General features: G+C 34.5%; 1 protein-coding gene across 2 annotated transcripts in view; it reads right to left on the minus strand.

Moving 5' to 3' along the window:
- Positions 1–6,247: 6,247 nt before the first annotated feature.
- LOC107602147 (PMS1 protein homolog 1-like) overlaps positions 6,248–18,083 on the minus strand; it is a 35,291-nt gene continuing 23,455 nt past the window's right edge. Inside the window, exons 11-14 of one of the 2 annotated variants that reach the window (XM_016294558.1) lie at positions 15,685–16,167; positions 15,328–15,458; positions 9,552–9,712; positions 6,248–6,622 (exon numbers count right to left, since the gene is read on the minus strand). In XM_016294558.1, coding sequence (XP_016150044.1) covers positions 6,425–6,622; positions 9,552–9,712; positions 15,328–15,458; positions 15,685–16,167 — 973 coding nt within the window. In that variant the 3' untranslated portion in view covers positions 6,248–6,424. The remainder of the gene's footprint in view (positions 6,623–9,551; positions 9,713–15,327; positions 15,459–15,684; positions 16,168–18,083) is intronic. The other variant, XM_016294559.1, reaches the window with a different exon arrangement.

Consider the following 18,083-nt stretch of genomic DNA (forward strand, 5'->3'; position numbering starts at 1 on the left):
CGGTGTCCTGCAGAGTTTAGCTCCAGCTTGCCTCTCTTGAAGAAATCATATGTATACGCATGTATAGCCATAGATAGATAGATAGATAAATATTCAATTGCATATTGCATATAGATATTCAAATGTTTATTTGCTTAATATGCATAAAATGTAGTTGGATAATTCAATATTTTAATGAGTAACTGCACTCAGATTTACATCTTGTTCTTTCAATTTATGATTTCTACTGAGAAATAAGTATGTATTTAAGTATTCTTTTTATGGCTAATGCCCACTTAATTTAGCTAATTTGACGTTATATTACAGTGCTACAGTCTCCAAGACATTTGCTTTACCAGAAACATTTAGCCTTTTTTCCAGCCTCCAAATTTTGCTGGCTTGCATTTCCATGTTAAGTTAATGACCTAATGATAAAGCTGGGCCGGTGCAGATTTCACTGCACCCAGGAGCCTCAAAATCCAATAAAATGTTATTCCTTCCCCAATATTTGACAAAAAGCATAATTGCCTGCATGTACACTTATAAAAAGACTAGACTAAAATAATAACGTAAAATAAAATAAAATGTTTTGTATATACCAGTTGGCATACTACACATTTATACTGGCTCTAATGAGCTCACATGTGCTGAACCTGAGCACAGGGCCCACGTGGCAGTGAATCTGATCATGCAATGGCACTGCAACTCGATAGCACGTCTTATGATAATATTGTATTTAACATAGGGAAAGGTCAAACCACAGCACACGTTTTAGTTTTCACGGCCCTGTGCTGCGACTTCAGCACTCACTCTCGCATAGCCGCAGGGTGCAAATTCTAAAAGCAGGGGAGAGGTGAGGCAGCACTCAGGGGCCTCATTTCTCACTGACCCTTGTTTGAGGCTTCCATTAAAGCTGGGAATATATGTGCCTGCTCTCTCGAAACAGCCAGGACAGCAGATTTGAATATGAATATCAGTCTAGTCTGGATTAACCGACGATCATCTCAAGAGCGTGTGAACGCTCAGTTAAAAAGGTCACGCTTGATTCATTTTACCAGCTGTCATCGGTATTAGGCCAAAATCAGTTTCCTTCAGAATACTGCAGATGCAATAGTTTTGCACATTGCACTGTGGTGTGAAAAACTGAGCCCACCGGACCACATGGGTTATTTTGATGGTGTCCATTGCCCAATGCTCCCTGCTTGCGCCCCTCTCTGGCTTTGCGTACAGTAACTTTGCACGTTAATCAGGTACAAATTGAAACGACACATGCTACGTGCATCTACTCCGAGCTATTTTTAGTTTAGTGATGAGGATTGAGAAAGGCCAGAGAAAGGAACCCAGCACCACACCCACCTGTTTTAATTTAGCAAACGGAAACATGGCGTAGTGCATGACTGAGCAAAATTTGCTGGGACAATGTGTAGGCCACAAGAAATAACGTCATGCCCATAATCTTGAGCTGACTCAGTATGTATTTTCAAAGGGGCCTATAATACCTGGAAAATAACCATGATTAAAAAAAATGCTATAAATTTGCAGAAAATCTTCAATATACCATATAATTCCTACTGTCTCATATTTGATACACAATATTCTAAGAACTCTAAATTGTTAATTTTTTTATAATTGCAAAAATTAAAGGTCATGTACACAATTCTTTTTCCTGTGAAATCTTTACTGATTTTTATAAAGTAAACATAAGAATAACTTTTCATTTTCGTTAGTAATATTTCAATATGAACACTTACTCACTTACCGGACTGAAGCAACTTAGACTTACTTTTACATTCACTTTTTTGTAAAAAAAATAATGTTAAAATATGATTCATCAGGCTTTTGATGATTTTATTGTTCATTTTATTGTTTTGCATTATATGTTTTGCCCCTCACAATAAATGTTACAACACTCATAAATCTAAGCATTTAAATATTATCTTGGTAAAAAATATTTTTGGGAGATATAGAGTGTCAACCGATATTTATATGCTTTTTATGTAAGTAGTCTGTTATAAAGATTACAACTGCACCAAATTTCCCAAACTGCACCTCAGTTTGGGACTCTGAAATTTATATTTTTCCCTCATCATGTATGAGCTCTATGTTCTCACTATATCATAGTATATGAGCCATAAAAGCCTGAAAAACAAACTTTTTTTTTTTGATTTGTAAGAAATATTTTTTCTAAAGGTTTAATAAACCATTAAAAATATATATCTGACTATTCTTTTAGTTGTCAGGCTTGACAGGGTTAAATATTTTATATAGGCCTAAAATTCTGAAACGGTTTCTATTTCTGGGTTTGAATGAAAAAATAAAATCCCAGATGTTTTGGGTCCAGTTTAACCTTAAGACACCAGAGACCTGTTTCAAAAGGCTTTTAAGAGCTTAAATGACAATAAAAGACTAACATGTTTTCACAGCAGTGATATTTAACACAGAGCACATGTTTCTCGAGTCCCCGAGTTAAGCAGTGCAAGGTAATTGCTTTACAGCAGCTGATTGGCAAAATTATGGCCGCATGAGGACATGCATCAGAGTAATTTAGCTCTGCATTAGAGGCTAAACTCAATAGCTCCGTTAATTACGTCTAACATTTGCTTGCTCCTAAAACCAACCACTTAGCGCCACCATTAATGCTGGATGAGAATCACTCAAAAACCAATACAGTAAATATGACACTGTGGACACCAAAGGGACTGCAAGCATCAGGTGGGATATTCTGAATGGTTATGATGGCTTTGTGATGAGTCAGTGAGATGGATTCGAGAACCAGATCAATCTGATTAGTGAGTGAATCATTCAAACTGAATCAAATGGATCAACCAATTAATTAAAAAAAGATTTGAGTCAAAAAAATAAAATATTCATCAGACATTTCATGTTTTCGATTTTTCAGTGAATAATTACTTAATGTTTTAGCCTGTTCCTCACAGTACTTTACAGTGTTTTTAAAATAATTTTTTAAGCATGAAAGCCCAAGTTCATCTAAATTTTCTTTAGATGTTTTTCTTTATTTTTTACTAGAAAGACTGCCATTCGTTTTATTATTATTAAGATTATTTTATGTTTTTGAAAGAAGTTTCTTGTGTTCTCCAAGGCTGCATGTAAATTTCTAATGTTCACTATGGCTGCATCATACACAAAAATATTATGAAATATTATAATTTAAAATAACTGTTTTCTCTTTTATTATTTTAAAATGTAAAACGTCATGCCCATAATCTTGAGCTGACTCAGTATGTATTTTCAAAGGGGCCTATAATACCTGGAAAATAACCATGATTAAAAAAAATGCTATAAATTTGCAGAAAATCTTCAATATACCATATAATTCCTACTGTCTCATATTTGATACACAATATTCTAAGAACTCTAAATTGTTAATTTTTTTATAATTGCAAAAATTAAAGGTCATGTACACAATTCTTTTTCCTGTGAAATCTTTACTGATTTTTATAAAGTAAACATAAGAATAACTTTTCATTTTCGTTAGTAATATTTCAATATGAACACTTACTCACTTACCGGACTGAAGCAACTTAGACTTACTTTTACATTCACTTTTTTGTAAAAAAAATAATGTTAAAATATGATTCATCAGGCTTTTGATGATTTTATTGTTCATTTTATTGTTTTGCATTATATGTTTTGCCCCTCACAATAAATGTTACAACACTCATAAATCTAAGCATTTAAATATTATCTTGGTAAAAAATATTTTTGGGAGATATAGAGTGTCAACCGATATTTATATGCTTTTTATGTAAGTAGTCTGTTATAAAGATTACAACTGCACCAAATTTCCCAAACTGCACCTCAGTTTGGGACTCTGAAATTTATATTTTTCCCTCATCATGTATGAGCTCTATGTTCTCACTATATCATAGTATATGAGCCATAAAAGCCTGAAAAACAAACTTTTTTTTTTTGATTTGTAAGAAATATTTTTTCTAAAGGTTTAATAAACCATTAAAAATATATATCTGACTATTCTTTTAGTTGTCAGGCTTGACAGGGTTAAATATTTTATATAGGCCTAAAATTCTGAAACGGTTTCTATTTCTGGGTTTGAATGAAAAAATAAAATCCCAGATGTTTTGGGTCCAGTTTAACCTTAAGACACCAGAGACCTGTTTCAAAAGGCTTTTAAGAGCTTAAATGACAATAAAAGACTAACATGTTTTCACAGCAGTGATATTTAACACAGAGCACATGTTTCTCGAGTCCCCGAGTTAAGCAGTGCAAGGTAATTGCTTTACAGCAGCTGATTGGCAAAATTATGGCCGCATGAGGACATGCATCAGAGTAATTTAGCTCTGCATTAGAGGCTAAACTCAATAGCTCCGTTAATTACGTCTAACATTTGCTTGCTCCTAAAACCAACCACTTAGCGCCACCATTAATGCTGGATGAGAATCACTCAAAAACCAATACAGTAAATATGACACTGTGGACACCAAAGGGACTGCAAGCATCAGGTGGGATATTCTGAATGGTTATGATGGCTTTGTGATGAGTCAGTGAGATGGATTCGAGAACCAGATCAATCTGATTAGTGAGTGAATCATTCAGACTGAATCAAATGGATCAACCAATTAATTAAAAAAAGATTTGAGTCAAAAAAATAAAATATTCATCAAACATTTCATGTTTTCGATTTTTCAGTGACTAATTACTTAATGTTTTAGCCTGTTCCTCACAGTACTTTACAGTGCTTTTTTAAAATAATTTTTTAAGCATGAAAGCCCAAGTTCATCTCCTAAATTTTCTTTAGATGTTTTTCTTTATTTTTTACTAGAAAGATTGCCATTCGTTTTATTATTATTAAGATTATTTTGTTTTTGAAAGAAGTTTCTTGTGTTCTCCAAGGCTGCATGTAAATTTCTAATGTTCACTATGGCTGCATCATACACAAAAATATTATGAAATATTATAACAATTTAAAATAACTGTTTTCTCTTTTATTATTTTAAAATGTAATTTATTCCTGTGATGGCAAAGCTGAATTTTCAGCATCATTACTCCAGTCCTCAGTGTCACATGATCCTTAAGAAAACATTATAATTTGCTGATTTGGTGCTCAAGAATCATTACATATTATTATCAATGTTGAAAACAGCTGTGCTGCTTAATATGTTTGTGGAAACCATGATACAATAAAAAGTTGAAATGAACATTTATTTGAAATAGGAATCTTTTGTAATATTGTCTTTACTGTCACTTTTGATCAATGCCCTGCTGAATAAAGGTATTCATTTCTTTAAAAAAAAAAAAAAAGAAGACCCAAAATTGTGGACTCGAGTCCTCTATAGAGGATGAAAATGAAACACCGGGTACCCAAGGGTTAAAATGCAGTTCGTGGAACTGATCAAACACTGAAAAACCACAAACCATATGGCTACAGGGGAGCAACTGTTAAAACTTCACAGCATCTGAGCCTTATTTTCAGCTGGTAATTGGAGGTCCCTGACTGTGACTGCACACTTTTCAGCAAACCCCAGAGTCCATCCCTTTTGGCTTTATGGGCCCCTAGCGCCGACTTTCATGATCAGTATTTAAGGTGCTGATTTTTGGGGGAGTGAATTTACAACCACACTGCATTCAATTTTGTGGTTCACTGGCATCTGCTCTGGGGTCAGTAGTTCTGGCTTGTTTTCTTTTCTAATTAGAAGTCAACAAGGCAAACTTTTAAAGTCGAGTGCTTGCCCTTTCCTTCATTACCAGTAATGGCAAAACAATTTTCCCACAATAAATTAAGACAGAAAAGCAAAACATCACTGAAAATTGGTTTCAAAATGTGTCAATTGATATTCAAAACTTTTTTGCCCTCATAAAATCGTTCATAAAAATTAACATCATTCATGACCCAGCGCTGACAGATCTGGACTGAAGCAGCAATTTTAATGCATTATAATTAGCTTTTATTTGCATATGGTGTTATGAAAGATAAAATGGCGATGCGTGTGCATAGATCTTGCACGACATTCTGGGTTGAAACCACCTACGTAATACATATGCATCTTGATTAAACACTCAGAATCAGAATCACGTATTTATATCTCAACTCATGAATGAAAATCGTAATTCAACAAGGCAAACATTTATTATTCCAAATGACAACTTTCATACTAGTATATGGTACAATAAATGTTAGTGTGACAATTTGTTCTTATACAAAGTCCTTGAAATCCTTAGCAAGAATTAGACATGATTTGCAAAGCATCCTGCTCAGTTTCAGGAACCGATCTTGCACGACATTCTGGGTTGAAACCACCTACGTAATACATATGCATCTTGATTAAACACTCAGAATCAGAATCACGTATTTATATCTCAACTCATGAATGAAAATCGTAATTCAACAAGGCAAACATTTATTATTCCAAATGACAACTTTCATACTAGTATATGGTACAATAAATGTTAGTGTGACAATTTGTTCTTAGCAAGAATTAGACATGATTTGCAAAGCATCCTGCTCAGTTTCAGGAACAGTAACCAGATCGTGAAAAAATGGTCGTCTGTGAATGCAGGCCTGACTCTCCTCTTCAAGTTCCTGTTTCATTCGGCAAAGCGTGTTTGTAACATCAGCTCTGGTGAGGTTCAGCGTTAACTGTCTAGCTAGTCTCACAGCTTCACTCTGAAAGAAAAAGTGGGGGAAAGAGAGTTTTTAAAGCAAAAAGGCAGCTAAAAAGTACTAACTCGTGTCTAATATAAAAATTTGCACATAATGAATGGGTGCCGTCAGAATGAGTGTACAGATAGTTGATAAAAACATCACAATAATCCATGACCTCAGTTCATCAATTAACATCTTGTGGAGTAAAAATACAAGCCTTTGTTTTAGCGTTTTAACTTGCTTCCAATCATAATACAAGTCTATATTCCATAATAACGCTTTCACTGGTGAAAAAGTCTATCACCTGTTGGCCTCTCACATCAAAATCCATGTTTGTTTAGAACTGTTTCAAATTGTTTTTGCTTATTAAAGGTTCTTGATCTGGGCATTTTTCTCTCCCAAACTTTTTTTACTGTAGAAAGGAATATTATGGATAGAGGACTTATATTTTAGCCAGAAGCAAAAGTGAAGTTAAAAATGTCTTAGTGATGAATTTGTTTCTTACAGACATGCAGCTTTTCACTTCACAAGATGTTCATTGATTGACTGGAGTCGTGTGGATTACTTGTGATGCTTTTATCAGCTGTTTGGACTCTCAGTCTGATGGCACCCATTCACTGCAGAGGATCCATTGGTGAGCCAGTAATTTAATGCTAAATTTCTCCAAATCTGTTTCGATGAAGAAACAAAATCATCTCGGATGGCCTGAGGGTGAGTACATTTTCAGCAAATTGTCATTTTTGGGTAAACTCTTTTTCTTTGATACTCTCCAAATGTGCTCATACTGTATTTTGATACTGTGATGGCAAATTAAAGGGTTAGTTCACCCAAAAATGAAACTTAGCCTGTGTTTTACTCAACCTCAAGCCATCCTAGGGGTATATGACGTTCTTCTTTCAGACTCTGGGTGGTCGTTGAGGTGTTTCTATGTGATTGCTACAATGTTGGCAGGGTGATCTGGACAGTTGCTAGGGTGTTTATAGGGTGTTCTGGATGGTTGCTAGGGAACTCTAGGTGGTAGTTAGGGTGTTGCTATATGGTTGCTTTGATGTTGCTAGGATGTTCTGAATGGTTTCGAGGTGGTGCTAAGGAGCTCTGGGTGGTCGTTGAGGTGTTTCTATGTGATTGCTACAATGTTGGCAGGGTGATCTGGACAGTTGCTAGGGTGTTTATAGGGTGTTCTGGATGGTTGCTAGGGAACTCTAGGTGGTAGTTAGGGTGTTGCTATATGGTTGCTTTGATGTTGCTAGGATGTTTTGAATGGTTGTGGTACTAAGGAGCTCTGGGTGGTCGTTGGGGTGTTTCTATGTGATTGCTACAATGTTGCTAGGGTGAGCTAGATAGTTGCTAGGGTATTTATAGGGTGTTCTGGATGGTTGCTAGGAAATGCGGTGTGGTTGTTAGAGTGTTGCTATATGGTTGCTTTGATGTTGCTAGGATGTTTTAAATGGTTCCGAGGTGGTACTAAGGAGCTCTGGGCGGTTGTTAGGGTGTTTCTGTGTGATTGTTACAATTTTGCTAGGGTAATCTGGACGGTTGCTAAGTTACTCTGGGTGGTTGTTAGGGTGTTTCTATGTAGTTGCTTTGATGTTGCTAGGATGTTCTGTATGTTTCCAAGGTGGTGCCATGGTGCTCTTTTTGTAAGATATTCTGGATGATTGCTTGGTGGTGCTAGAGTGCCCGGGGTGGATGCTATGTTGTTGCTGTTGTATTCTGGGTATTTGCTTACGTCCAAGTTATTTTTTATTTTTTTATTTTAGGTGTCATTCATGTCCACATATGCTTTTACATTGTACTTATATTTAAAAAAAATGCCTGAATGTAATTAATTTCTGTAACTACATTTATAATTACACTGCTGACCCATCCCTTACACCTACCCATACCACCAAACCTGTCCCTAACCTTACCGTATCCCACCTCAGCAGCAGCAAAAGTGTTTTTTCAATACAATATAAACACAATAAGTACATTGTACATATTTTTTTATGTAAGTACGTAGTAGTTAAAGGGTTAGTTCACCCAAAAATGAAACTTAGCCTGTGTTTTACTCAACCTCAAGCCATCCTAGGGGTATATGACTTTCTTCTTTCAGACTAATCCAATCGGAGTTATATTAAAAATTGTCCTGGCTCTTCTAAGCTCTATCATTGCAGTGGGCGGGTGTTTCTGTTTAACAGTCTAAAACACGTTAAATAAAGCGTGCACATCCATAATAAAACATGCCTCACACGGCTCCGGGGGGTGAATGAAGGCCTCCTGTAGTGATTTTGTAAGAAAAATATCCATATTTCAAACGTGATAAACATTTTCTCTCACTTCTGCAGACTGTTGTATGCGGAAGCGTTCTAGCGGATGATGTAGGACGTATACGTTGCGCGTGCGCTTCTGAGATATGCTAGTCTCACGAGTTTGTTTTAAGAAGTTTCCTCTTGGCTAATATCGAAATCCTCTGATATTTTTCTTTACAAATACTCATTTTGTGCTTCTAATTCATGACCGGTGTTTTGTTTTGTTCTCTCTCCGCATTCGTCACTAATCACGCAACGCTGACGTCCTACGTCATCCGCCGGAACTGCTTCTGCGTATGACAGAAAGCGGAAGTGATAGAAAAGTGTTTATTACATTTGAAATATGGATATTTTTCTGACAAAAATGCATGGATTCGCTATAGGAGGCCTTCATTCACCCGCCAGGGCCGTCTGCGGCACGTTTTATTATGGATGTGCGTGCTGTATTTAACGTGTTTTGGACTGTTAAACAGAAACACCAGCCCACTACAATGATAGAGCTTAGAAGAGCCAGGACGATTTTTAATATAACTCCGATTGGACAGTTACACCTAGGATGGCTTGAGGGCGAGCAAAACACAGGCTAATTTTCATTTTTGGGTGAACTAACCCTTTAAAAATGGATCATTAAAAAGTATGCCCCAAGGAGCATCTCTCACCTCTAGGTAGTTTGAGACTTTGAGAGGTCTACATTGCTCCACGGTTTTTGCATCCCGGACCTTTATAGCCTGCAGAATCTCCCTCAGGTCTCCTATCCCGAAGAAAGGCATGCAGTCGGCCATGCCCGTCACTTCAACATGCCTCTCAGAAGACGAAGAACCTGGCCAAGATAAGCAACAAGCAAGGATTAATAAACTCCAAGTACAACATTCTCCAGGAAAAAATAATAAATAAATATTGTGATTTACACGCTGGTTGGAAACCAAGTCAGGCGGGCATCGCACCAAATTATGCTATTACCATGTCTTTGTGGACTGGAAAGAAAAACCATGGTGGAGGAGGTTTTCAACAGATGATTTAAAGATGATTGCTTTTCCCTAGATGCATCTCAATGAAGAGGTGAAATGTATGGAAAGGTCATCAAGGTTTAAAAATGTTTAGCGCAGAAAATGTTTAGCGCAGACAAAACATTTTCTCCTTCCCCACGCGCTTTAAAACGAGATGCAGCCATTCCGAATCTGACTTGCCATGCTTACAAAATTATATTATTGTCAAAACGATACATATTGACTAAACACTCCAAAAGAGAGTCTCTCATTGCAAGTACTAAATTTGTATTATTTATTTCACCAGGGCATTGCTAAGTGGTTGCTAGGGTGTTTTGAGGGGTTGTTAGCTGGTTTCTTACTATAGGCCAAGTCAAATGAACATACCTTCACGTCAGTGTTATTGTAGTATTAATTATATACTATTATAGTATACTATGTAGTATACTATTACAGTATTGTAGTATTTTTCACATAATTCTGTTTACAGGCCAAATTCAGCAGTCTCTACACTAAAATGAAGTTGTTGTTTTTTTCTTCAAATAGTAGAATGATAGATACAGCAGAAAGGAATAGAAGTAGAATGATAGAAATATTTAGGAATTTTATACCTTATTCATTTATTGTGGTTTTAGTAATTTTATTAACTACAGTTTTTGGGCAAAGGCCATGGTTAATTTTTCACCATAAATTGCTTTTGAATTTACCGTTTTGTAAACAGTAGTAGTTAGCTAGTTAATTAGTTAGTTAAATAAATAAATAGACATTTAGCAAGCTTACATTTTATTATTATTATAGCTGGTATTGTTTAATATTTGAATATTTTTAATTTTTAAGTTTCAGTAATTTTGTGCTTTTGTCTTTTATATATTTTATATTTTTAATATTTCTATTTATGGTAGCCTTATTGTTTTCAGCTTAGTTTTAGTAATTTTAGTACTTCAACTTATTTTAGTTAGTTGCCAATGCAGCATCTGTCATTTTTAAGTTTTATCCATTCTTTGCATTGTATTTTTAGTTTATTTTCATTTTTTAAGCTTCATTTCAATTGACAAAAACAATTGTAATAGTTTAGTTTTAGTTCATAACAACACTGCAAGTCTTTATGATTTTTTCCCAGCCATTTTATTATCTGCCAGGTCCAAATTTGATAATTTGCAAATATAATAGGACACTTCTTCTCAACAAGCTGAACAATTTGAGGTATCATTCATATTTGTAGGACAAACGGTGCGGGGCAAGTTTTGTGCCAAAGTTTAATACTTTGGGGTTTCGAAAGGGCTAGAAATCTGGTGCATGTTTTTGCCAAATCCCTGGAAGTTGGCTCAGAAACTATTCCCTTTTGTAAAGGGCAATCTTTCTCCACAGCACCACACTTTAGTGCAAATCCACCATGCTGGCAAAAGCTCAGGCAGCGAGCCAGCTTCAGCCATGATGACCCTTACCAGTGCCAACACCACACTTTACAGGAACAGGGCTGAGGGGGAAGACTTAAGTGCATTCCATAACAACAGGCAAAATAAGGTCAAATGAGGACTAAGATGGAAGCATTCTTAGAGAGAGGACAACATTATAAAATAAGCTGATTCTAAACCTGGAAAAGTGTTTGCACAATATATAACTATTAACACATCAGTTATCTGCTATTTTTTTCCCCAGAGTTGGATATTAAATATTGGATTGCTTCTATGATTGACTTTTCATATCAAATTAAAGGGACAGATTAATGGAAAAGTAACCTTTTAGAGAAAATTTATTGAAAAGCACTTTTTCTTTAAGCGCGCATGACACCATAACAATAGAGCATGTGCATTTATGCATATAAATGAGTATATGCATATGTATGATATAACATACATATGCACTACCGTTAATTTAAAACGAACACTTTTATTCAGCAAGGATGCAATAAAATGATCGAGTGACAGTATTGGTTGTTTGAATGACATCACATTTCCAAAAATGTAATTGAAAGAGTAATATTATGTTTATTACTTTGTAAGTTTTATTTATACTACTATTCAAAAGTTTAGGTTCAGTGAGATTTTTTTTTTTTTTTTTAAGAAATTAAGTTTTACTCAGCAAGGACATGTTAAATCAATCAAAAGTGAGAGTAAAGACATTTATAATGTTACAATAGATTTCCATTTCAAATCAATTCTGTTCTTTTGTACTTTCTATTCTTCAAAGAATCTTGGATAAAATGCATCACAGTTTCCACAAAAATATTAAGAAGCACAAATGTTAATAATAAGAAGAATTGTTTCTTAAGCAACAAATTAGCACAGTAAAATGATTTCTGAAGCATAATGCAACACTGAAGACTGGAGACAGCCATTACAGGAATAAATTAGTTAAAAATAATACAGCTAAATTTAATGTGTTATGTATGTATGTCATAAAATATAACAATAAATTGATCAAATATATTTTTAAAGAAAACAATTATTTTAAGCTGTAACAATATTTCACAATATTATTGTACAAATCAATACAGCCTTGGTGAGCATAAGAGACCAAACTTTTGAATGGTGGTGTATATTAATGTTACTTTGAAAGTCTGGAAACCCATAAAGGTCTGATTTTATAAATCTGTACTGTTTTTATTAAATAAATACATAAAAAAATAATAATAAATAAATAAGTTTGTGAATTGAAAAATTTTGGGATAAGCACTGTAAGAAATCAGTAAGGCCTTTGTCGCTGTGTTATATTTTAAACATGGTCGAAGTGGCTCAAGTGGCTATTATATTGCTTACTTAAAAATACACTAAATAATAACTGGTTACATTAATATTCTTTTTGCAATAGGTTTAAAACAATGTTTTCAGAAAGTGAGGTAACAATTATGTATTACTGGCACACTGACACTAGAAACCCCTGCAATAACCTAACAGAGATGTTTTATAATATCAGAAGGCATCTGAAAAGCGCACAAGAAAACATTTAAAGCAAACACATTACTTTCATTCTTCACTAATCAGACATAAGCAATTCTGTCAGAAATAATTGCTTGTAATCCTGTTATTCAAGCCGTTACATTTGACATTTCAAAACAATTTGTGAACTGTGGCATTAATGATGTCCAGTGGGTCCAACCTTTGTTAAATCAAATTGGACAATCCTAGAGACCTTTAAACAGCATGACCCTTGAATTAATAAAGGCACATTTTCTCAAGAGAAACCTGGCAAAGAAAAAACAAACCATGTGTAGAAGTATTTCAGAATCTCTCCCACTACACAGCACATGATGAGCAAACTCAAGCAAACGCACTTAATGACCATCTCAAAAACCCATACAGGAAGGGGACCGATCCCTTAGAATCAAGCCCCCTCTTTTTAAAACAATTTCATCTTATACATGTGCCCACACCGAGCTGTGTAGGGAAAAATAAGTGCTGACACAGCGCTTTCCACTTAAGCAATTTGTATAAACAATGACTTCATCACTCGGCGCAGCGGGAATTAACGTCTTTAAGGTAACAGCACGGATATTAAAAGTTATTAAAAACTACAAACTAAGCATTATCATCATCATATATCGGAAGTTGAATGATATTTTCCAATGCCTATAAAGAAGTAGTTCACTCCATTTAAAACGAGACCTTATGCAAATTGCACAAGTCCAGGGATGCATATGTAATGGAAAAGTGAAATGCAGACAATTTGGTGACAGACTCCAAAGCACCCAAACAAGACCGTGAGTCCAAATCAAATAAAACAATTGGGTTGTGTAATGTCAAAAAAACATTGTTTTTTTTTTACATGATTATGACTCTCTTTTTAGTTTTATTTAAAAAACAGGTATGATTTATAAATGTAATATATGTATTAAATGAAAATGTGTATGCTTTGCATGGGGGAGCAGATTGTTTTGAATATTGGAGTAGAAGTTGAGCTGATATAATGCCAATATTTACATAATATGATTTATTGACAGCAAACTGGATTCGCACAAAATTGCTGAAATTACCACTTATGTTTCAGAATATGTATCTAAAACTTGCAAAATGGGAAACTGAAACTGTTTATCAAACATCTGGCCAAACAGTGTACAATATTTCAGTCTATCACTAATTAAATGGAACATAGAAGATATGTTGACTAAAAGAGGATATATTTCGAATATTACTGGTGAAAAGCTTAAAAGGAATAGTTAAGATTTGTTAAATGTTTTTAAAAGAAGTCTTTTATGTACGGCTGTATTTATTTGACAATTTCAAATGTAAAACCGTTTTCTATTTTTATGTATTTTAAAATGCAATTTATTTTGGCAAATCTGAATTTTCAGCAGCATTACTCCAGTCTTCAGTGTCACATGATCCTTCAGAAATCATTCTAATATGCTGATTTGCAGCTCAGGTGACATTTCTCATTATTATGTTGAAAAGATTTGTGCTGCTTAATATTTTTGTGAAAACCATGACATGCTACAATTAAAAATATGAAAAAAAAAGTTATTTTAAATTGTAATAATATTAATAATAAAAAAATATGCACTGTATATCAACACTCTTAAAACTCACAAATTTAGCAACATTTTTTCAAACATGTTCTTTTGTGTTCAGTAGAAGTAGTAGGAAATGATGACAGAATTTTCATTTTGGGGTAAACTATGCTTTTTAAATGCTTTGCATGGGGGAGCAGATTGTTTTGAATATTGGAGTAGAAGTTGAGCTGATATAATGCCAATATTTACATAATATGATTTATTGACAGCAAACTGGATTCGCACAAAATTGCTGAAATTACCACTTATGTTTCAGAATATGTATCTAAAACTTGCAAAATGGGAAACTGAAACTGTTTATCAAACATCTGGCCAAACAGTGTACAATATTTCAGTCTATCACTAATTAAATGGAACATAGAAGATATTTTGACTAAAAGAGGATATATTTCGAATATTACTGGTGAAAAGCTTAAAAGGAATAGTTAAGATTTGTTAAATGTTTTTAAAAGAAGTCTTTTATGTACGGCTGTATTTATTTGACAATTTCAAATGTAAAACCGTTTTCTATTTTTATGTATTTTAAAATGCTATTTATTTTGGCAAATCTGAATTTTCAGCAGCATTACTCCAGTCTTCAGTGTCACATGATCCTTCAGAAATCATTCTAATATGCTGATTTGCAGCTCAGGTGACATTTCTCATTATTATGTTGAAAAGATTTGTGCTGCTTAATATTTTTGTAAAAACCATGACATGCTACAATTAAAAATATGAAAAAAAAAGTTCTTTTAAATTGTAATAATATTAATAATAAAAAAATATGCACTGTATATCAACACTCTTAAAACTCACAAACTTAGCAACATTTTTTCAAACATGTTCTTTTGTGTTCAGTAGAAGTAGTAGGAAATGATGACAGAATTTTCATTTTGGGGTAAACTATGCTTTTTAAAAAATGAAATATTACAAATTCATTTCAAAGTCTTTGAGCATTACCTGGAATCATCTTAATCTCAAAACCATTTGCCACAAGCCTAGGATCAGTAAAGTAGATGTCTCCATTGAAGCAGGCACTGTCTTTCTCCATGTTCAGGAGAACATCCATGTACTCTGGCCCACCAAGCACCCTGGGAAAGGAAGTGTATGTTACTATGCAAATAATTATTAGATAGTTGATTAAGTATTGCAATTTAGAATAGAGGATTAATATAACTAGGATTAATACAGCTAATAATCCTATATTGTAATTGCAGATCCACGTTTACATTTTTTACATGTACAGTCTTTACAATTACTTTCCAGATTGTACACATCCAGAATGTCATCATTAGGTGAAAAAATGAGACAGTCTACCCATCTGTCAGCTGTACAGGGGTCTGCAGCCTCACGGTTGGCAGTATATTATTCTCCAGAAGTCTTTTAAACAGCAAGGCCTCCTCCACTCGAAACGGGTTCAACAACATGAGCTTTCTGCCGCATAAAACGACCCAGGCACCGTGAGAAGCCAAGCGGTTTACAAGCCTGAGGCCCTGCGCATTTGAGCTGTTCTGGTAGGAGAGGAGGTTAAGACTCTGCTTGAGGGTTGCAATACTGAACGGGAGGGGTTTGGAGAGCTTGGCAGGGCTCCTCTTACTCGAGGGCTGAGAGGAGAAGAGTTTGTCCAGGGCCTGCTGGTTGGCGAGGGGGAACTTGCGCTTCACGCCTTGAGCTTTGTTCAATGAAGACTCGGCGGCGCTCATCTGCTTCTTGCCCTCTCCGCACTGGCCGCCTCCCTCCGCTGCCCTCTTCCTTTGAAGGTTGTAGGCGTTCAGAGACTTTTCGGTCTTGCTTTCATACCTAAGATGGGATGTGATACGAGAACATGTATTCGTTACAGTCCCAGTTGTACATTTTGTATTTCCTTTGTGTAACTGTTCGAATGTGGTCGGAAAAAAAACACTTTGTGAGGAGTTGATAAACACTTGATCAACATTTTGGATTCAATTTATGTTTCTCATGATCTTAAAAATGCTTTTATGTAGACAAATGGTTAAATGCTTAAAACAGGGTTATTATAATTAATTAAACCTAAAAAAAAAAAAAAAAATTTTGTTACTTAAAATAAAATTGAAAAGAATTTATAAAAATTACATTAAAAATAGTTCCCAAGGCAACATTTCTCATTTTCATTTAGTTGAACTTAATGTACCAAAATAACTAAAACTGAAATTAAAATAATAAAAACTACATACAGTAGGTATATTTTAACAAAAACTGATAGACATTACAAAAATACACAACAAAATTGCTACAACTTTAACTAAAATTAACATGAAAAGAAAATATAAAAAAATAAACAAATTTAAAACAATAATACAAAGTTCATGAGGCACATGATTTTGTAATTTCCTCACAAAAAAATTATATATATACACATATATATATATATATATATATATATATCATTATTACTAAAATTAAAAAAAAGAAACATTGCCTAAAAAGTATCCCAGAATGCACCCAAATGAAAAAAACTGTGACAAGTTTTATACAAAATGTATCATTTTTTTTCACAAAAAAAAAATCAGTTTCTTTCCATACGTCCAGTTATTTAATATATGTATTGCTTCACTGTTATACTTATACTGTATGTGGAAAATGGTAATAACAAGAAAACAAACAAAAAAAAATACAAAAAAGAAGACAGATGGCTTGAAACACTGCTTTTGGTCCATTAATTTTTTTGCAGGCTGGGTAAGAATGAGTTGTGAAGAGGTCAGAAGTTGTAACTAATTAAATATCCTCAATTCACACAAGAAACCTTGATTTAATTTGCTCTAGTGATTCTAAGTGGACTTCTGTAAATCAGAGTGTAGAAAACGTGCAGAAACAGGCGAGATAAAAAACATCTGCTACCTGTGACCAGATGGGGGCCGGAGAGCAGCAAGGGAGGGGGGAGAGGGCCTGTAAAAACATGCAGCCCTGACCCTCCACTGGAAGTTTCTCGATGGGCTTGCCAATTAACAGCTGTGCCATTGCACAGAGCTTGCTACTGTACAATGGACCGGGCACTATTTCAAACGCACTGTATGGTTACGGAGCATAAAGCTCGGGTGCAAGAAAAAGATGCAAATGCTGATAAAAAAAAAACAGACCAATCAAGATGATGGCATGAAATGTGCTGAATGCAAGAGAAAAGCAGTAGGAGGCCAATGGGGGAAATAAATGATTTCATAATGGAGCAGAAGGTTGAAGCTTGAGGGTATCCCCTGCCATGTACACTGAAATTAGTTCTTGACCTGAGGGCTTTTGAACTGAAGTTTGCAGCTTGAACACAGTGAAAATGTATAAACAGACACTTAACATTTACATATACAAAAATGGGAAAAGCTACTAAAAATGAATAGTCTGCCACATTATTTTTCAAAGACATCTGACCAGCGCCACATACAATTAGTCTGACTTGTCTATATATACACTAGTGTTCAAATGTTTGGTGTCAATTAGATTTTTTTATTTCAGCAAGGATGCATTAAAGTGATCAAAAGTGACAGTACAGATATTTCTAATGTTTCAAAAGATGTGACACTGAAGACTGGAGTAATGATGCTGAAAATTTAGCTTTGCCATCAAAAGAATCAATTACATTTGAAAATGAATTAAAATAGAAAACAGTTCTTTTGAATTGTAATAATACATCACAATTTTACAGTTTTTCAACTGTAATTTTGATCAAATAAATGCAGCCTTGGAGAGCACTTTTTGGTTAGACG

The sequence above is a fragment of the Sinocyclocheilus grahami genome, unplaced genomic scaffold (assembly GCF_001515645.1).
Source record: "Sinocyclocheilus grahami isolate Dianchi unplaced genomic scaffold, SAMN03320097.WGS_v1.1 scaffold320.1, whole genome shotgun sequence".
NCBI lineage: Eukaryota > Metazoa > Chordata > Actinopteri > Cypriniformes > Cyprinidae > Sinocyclocheilus > Sinocyclocheilus grahami.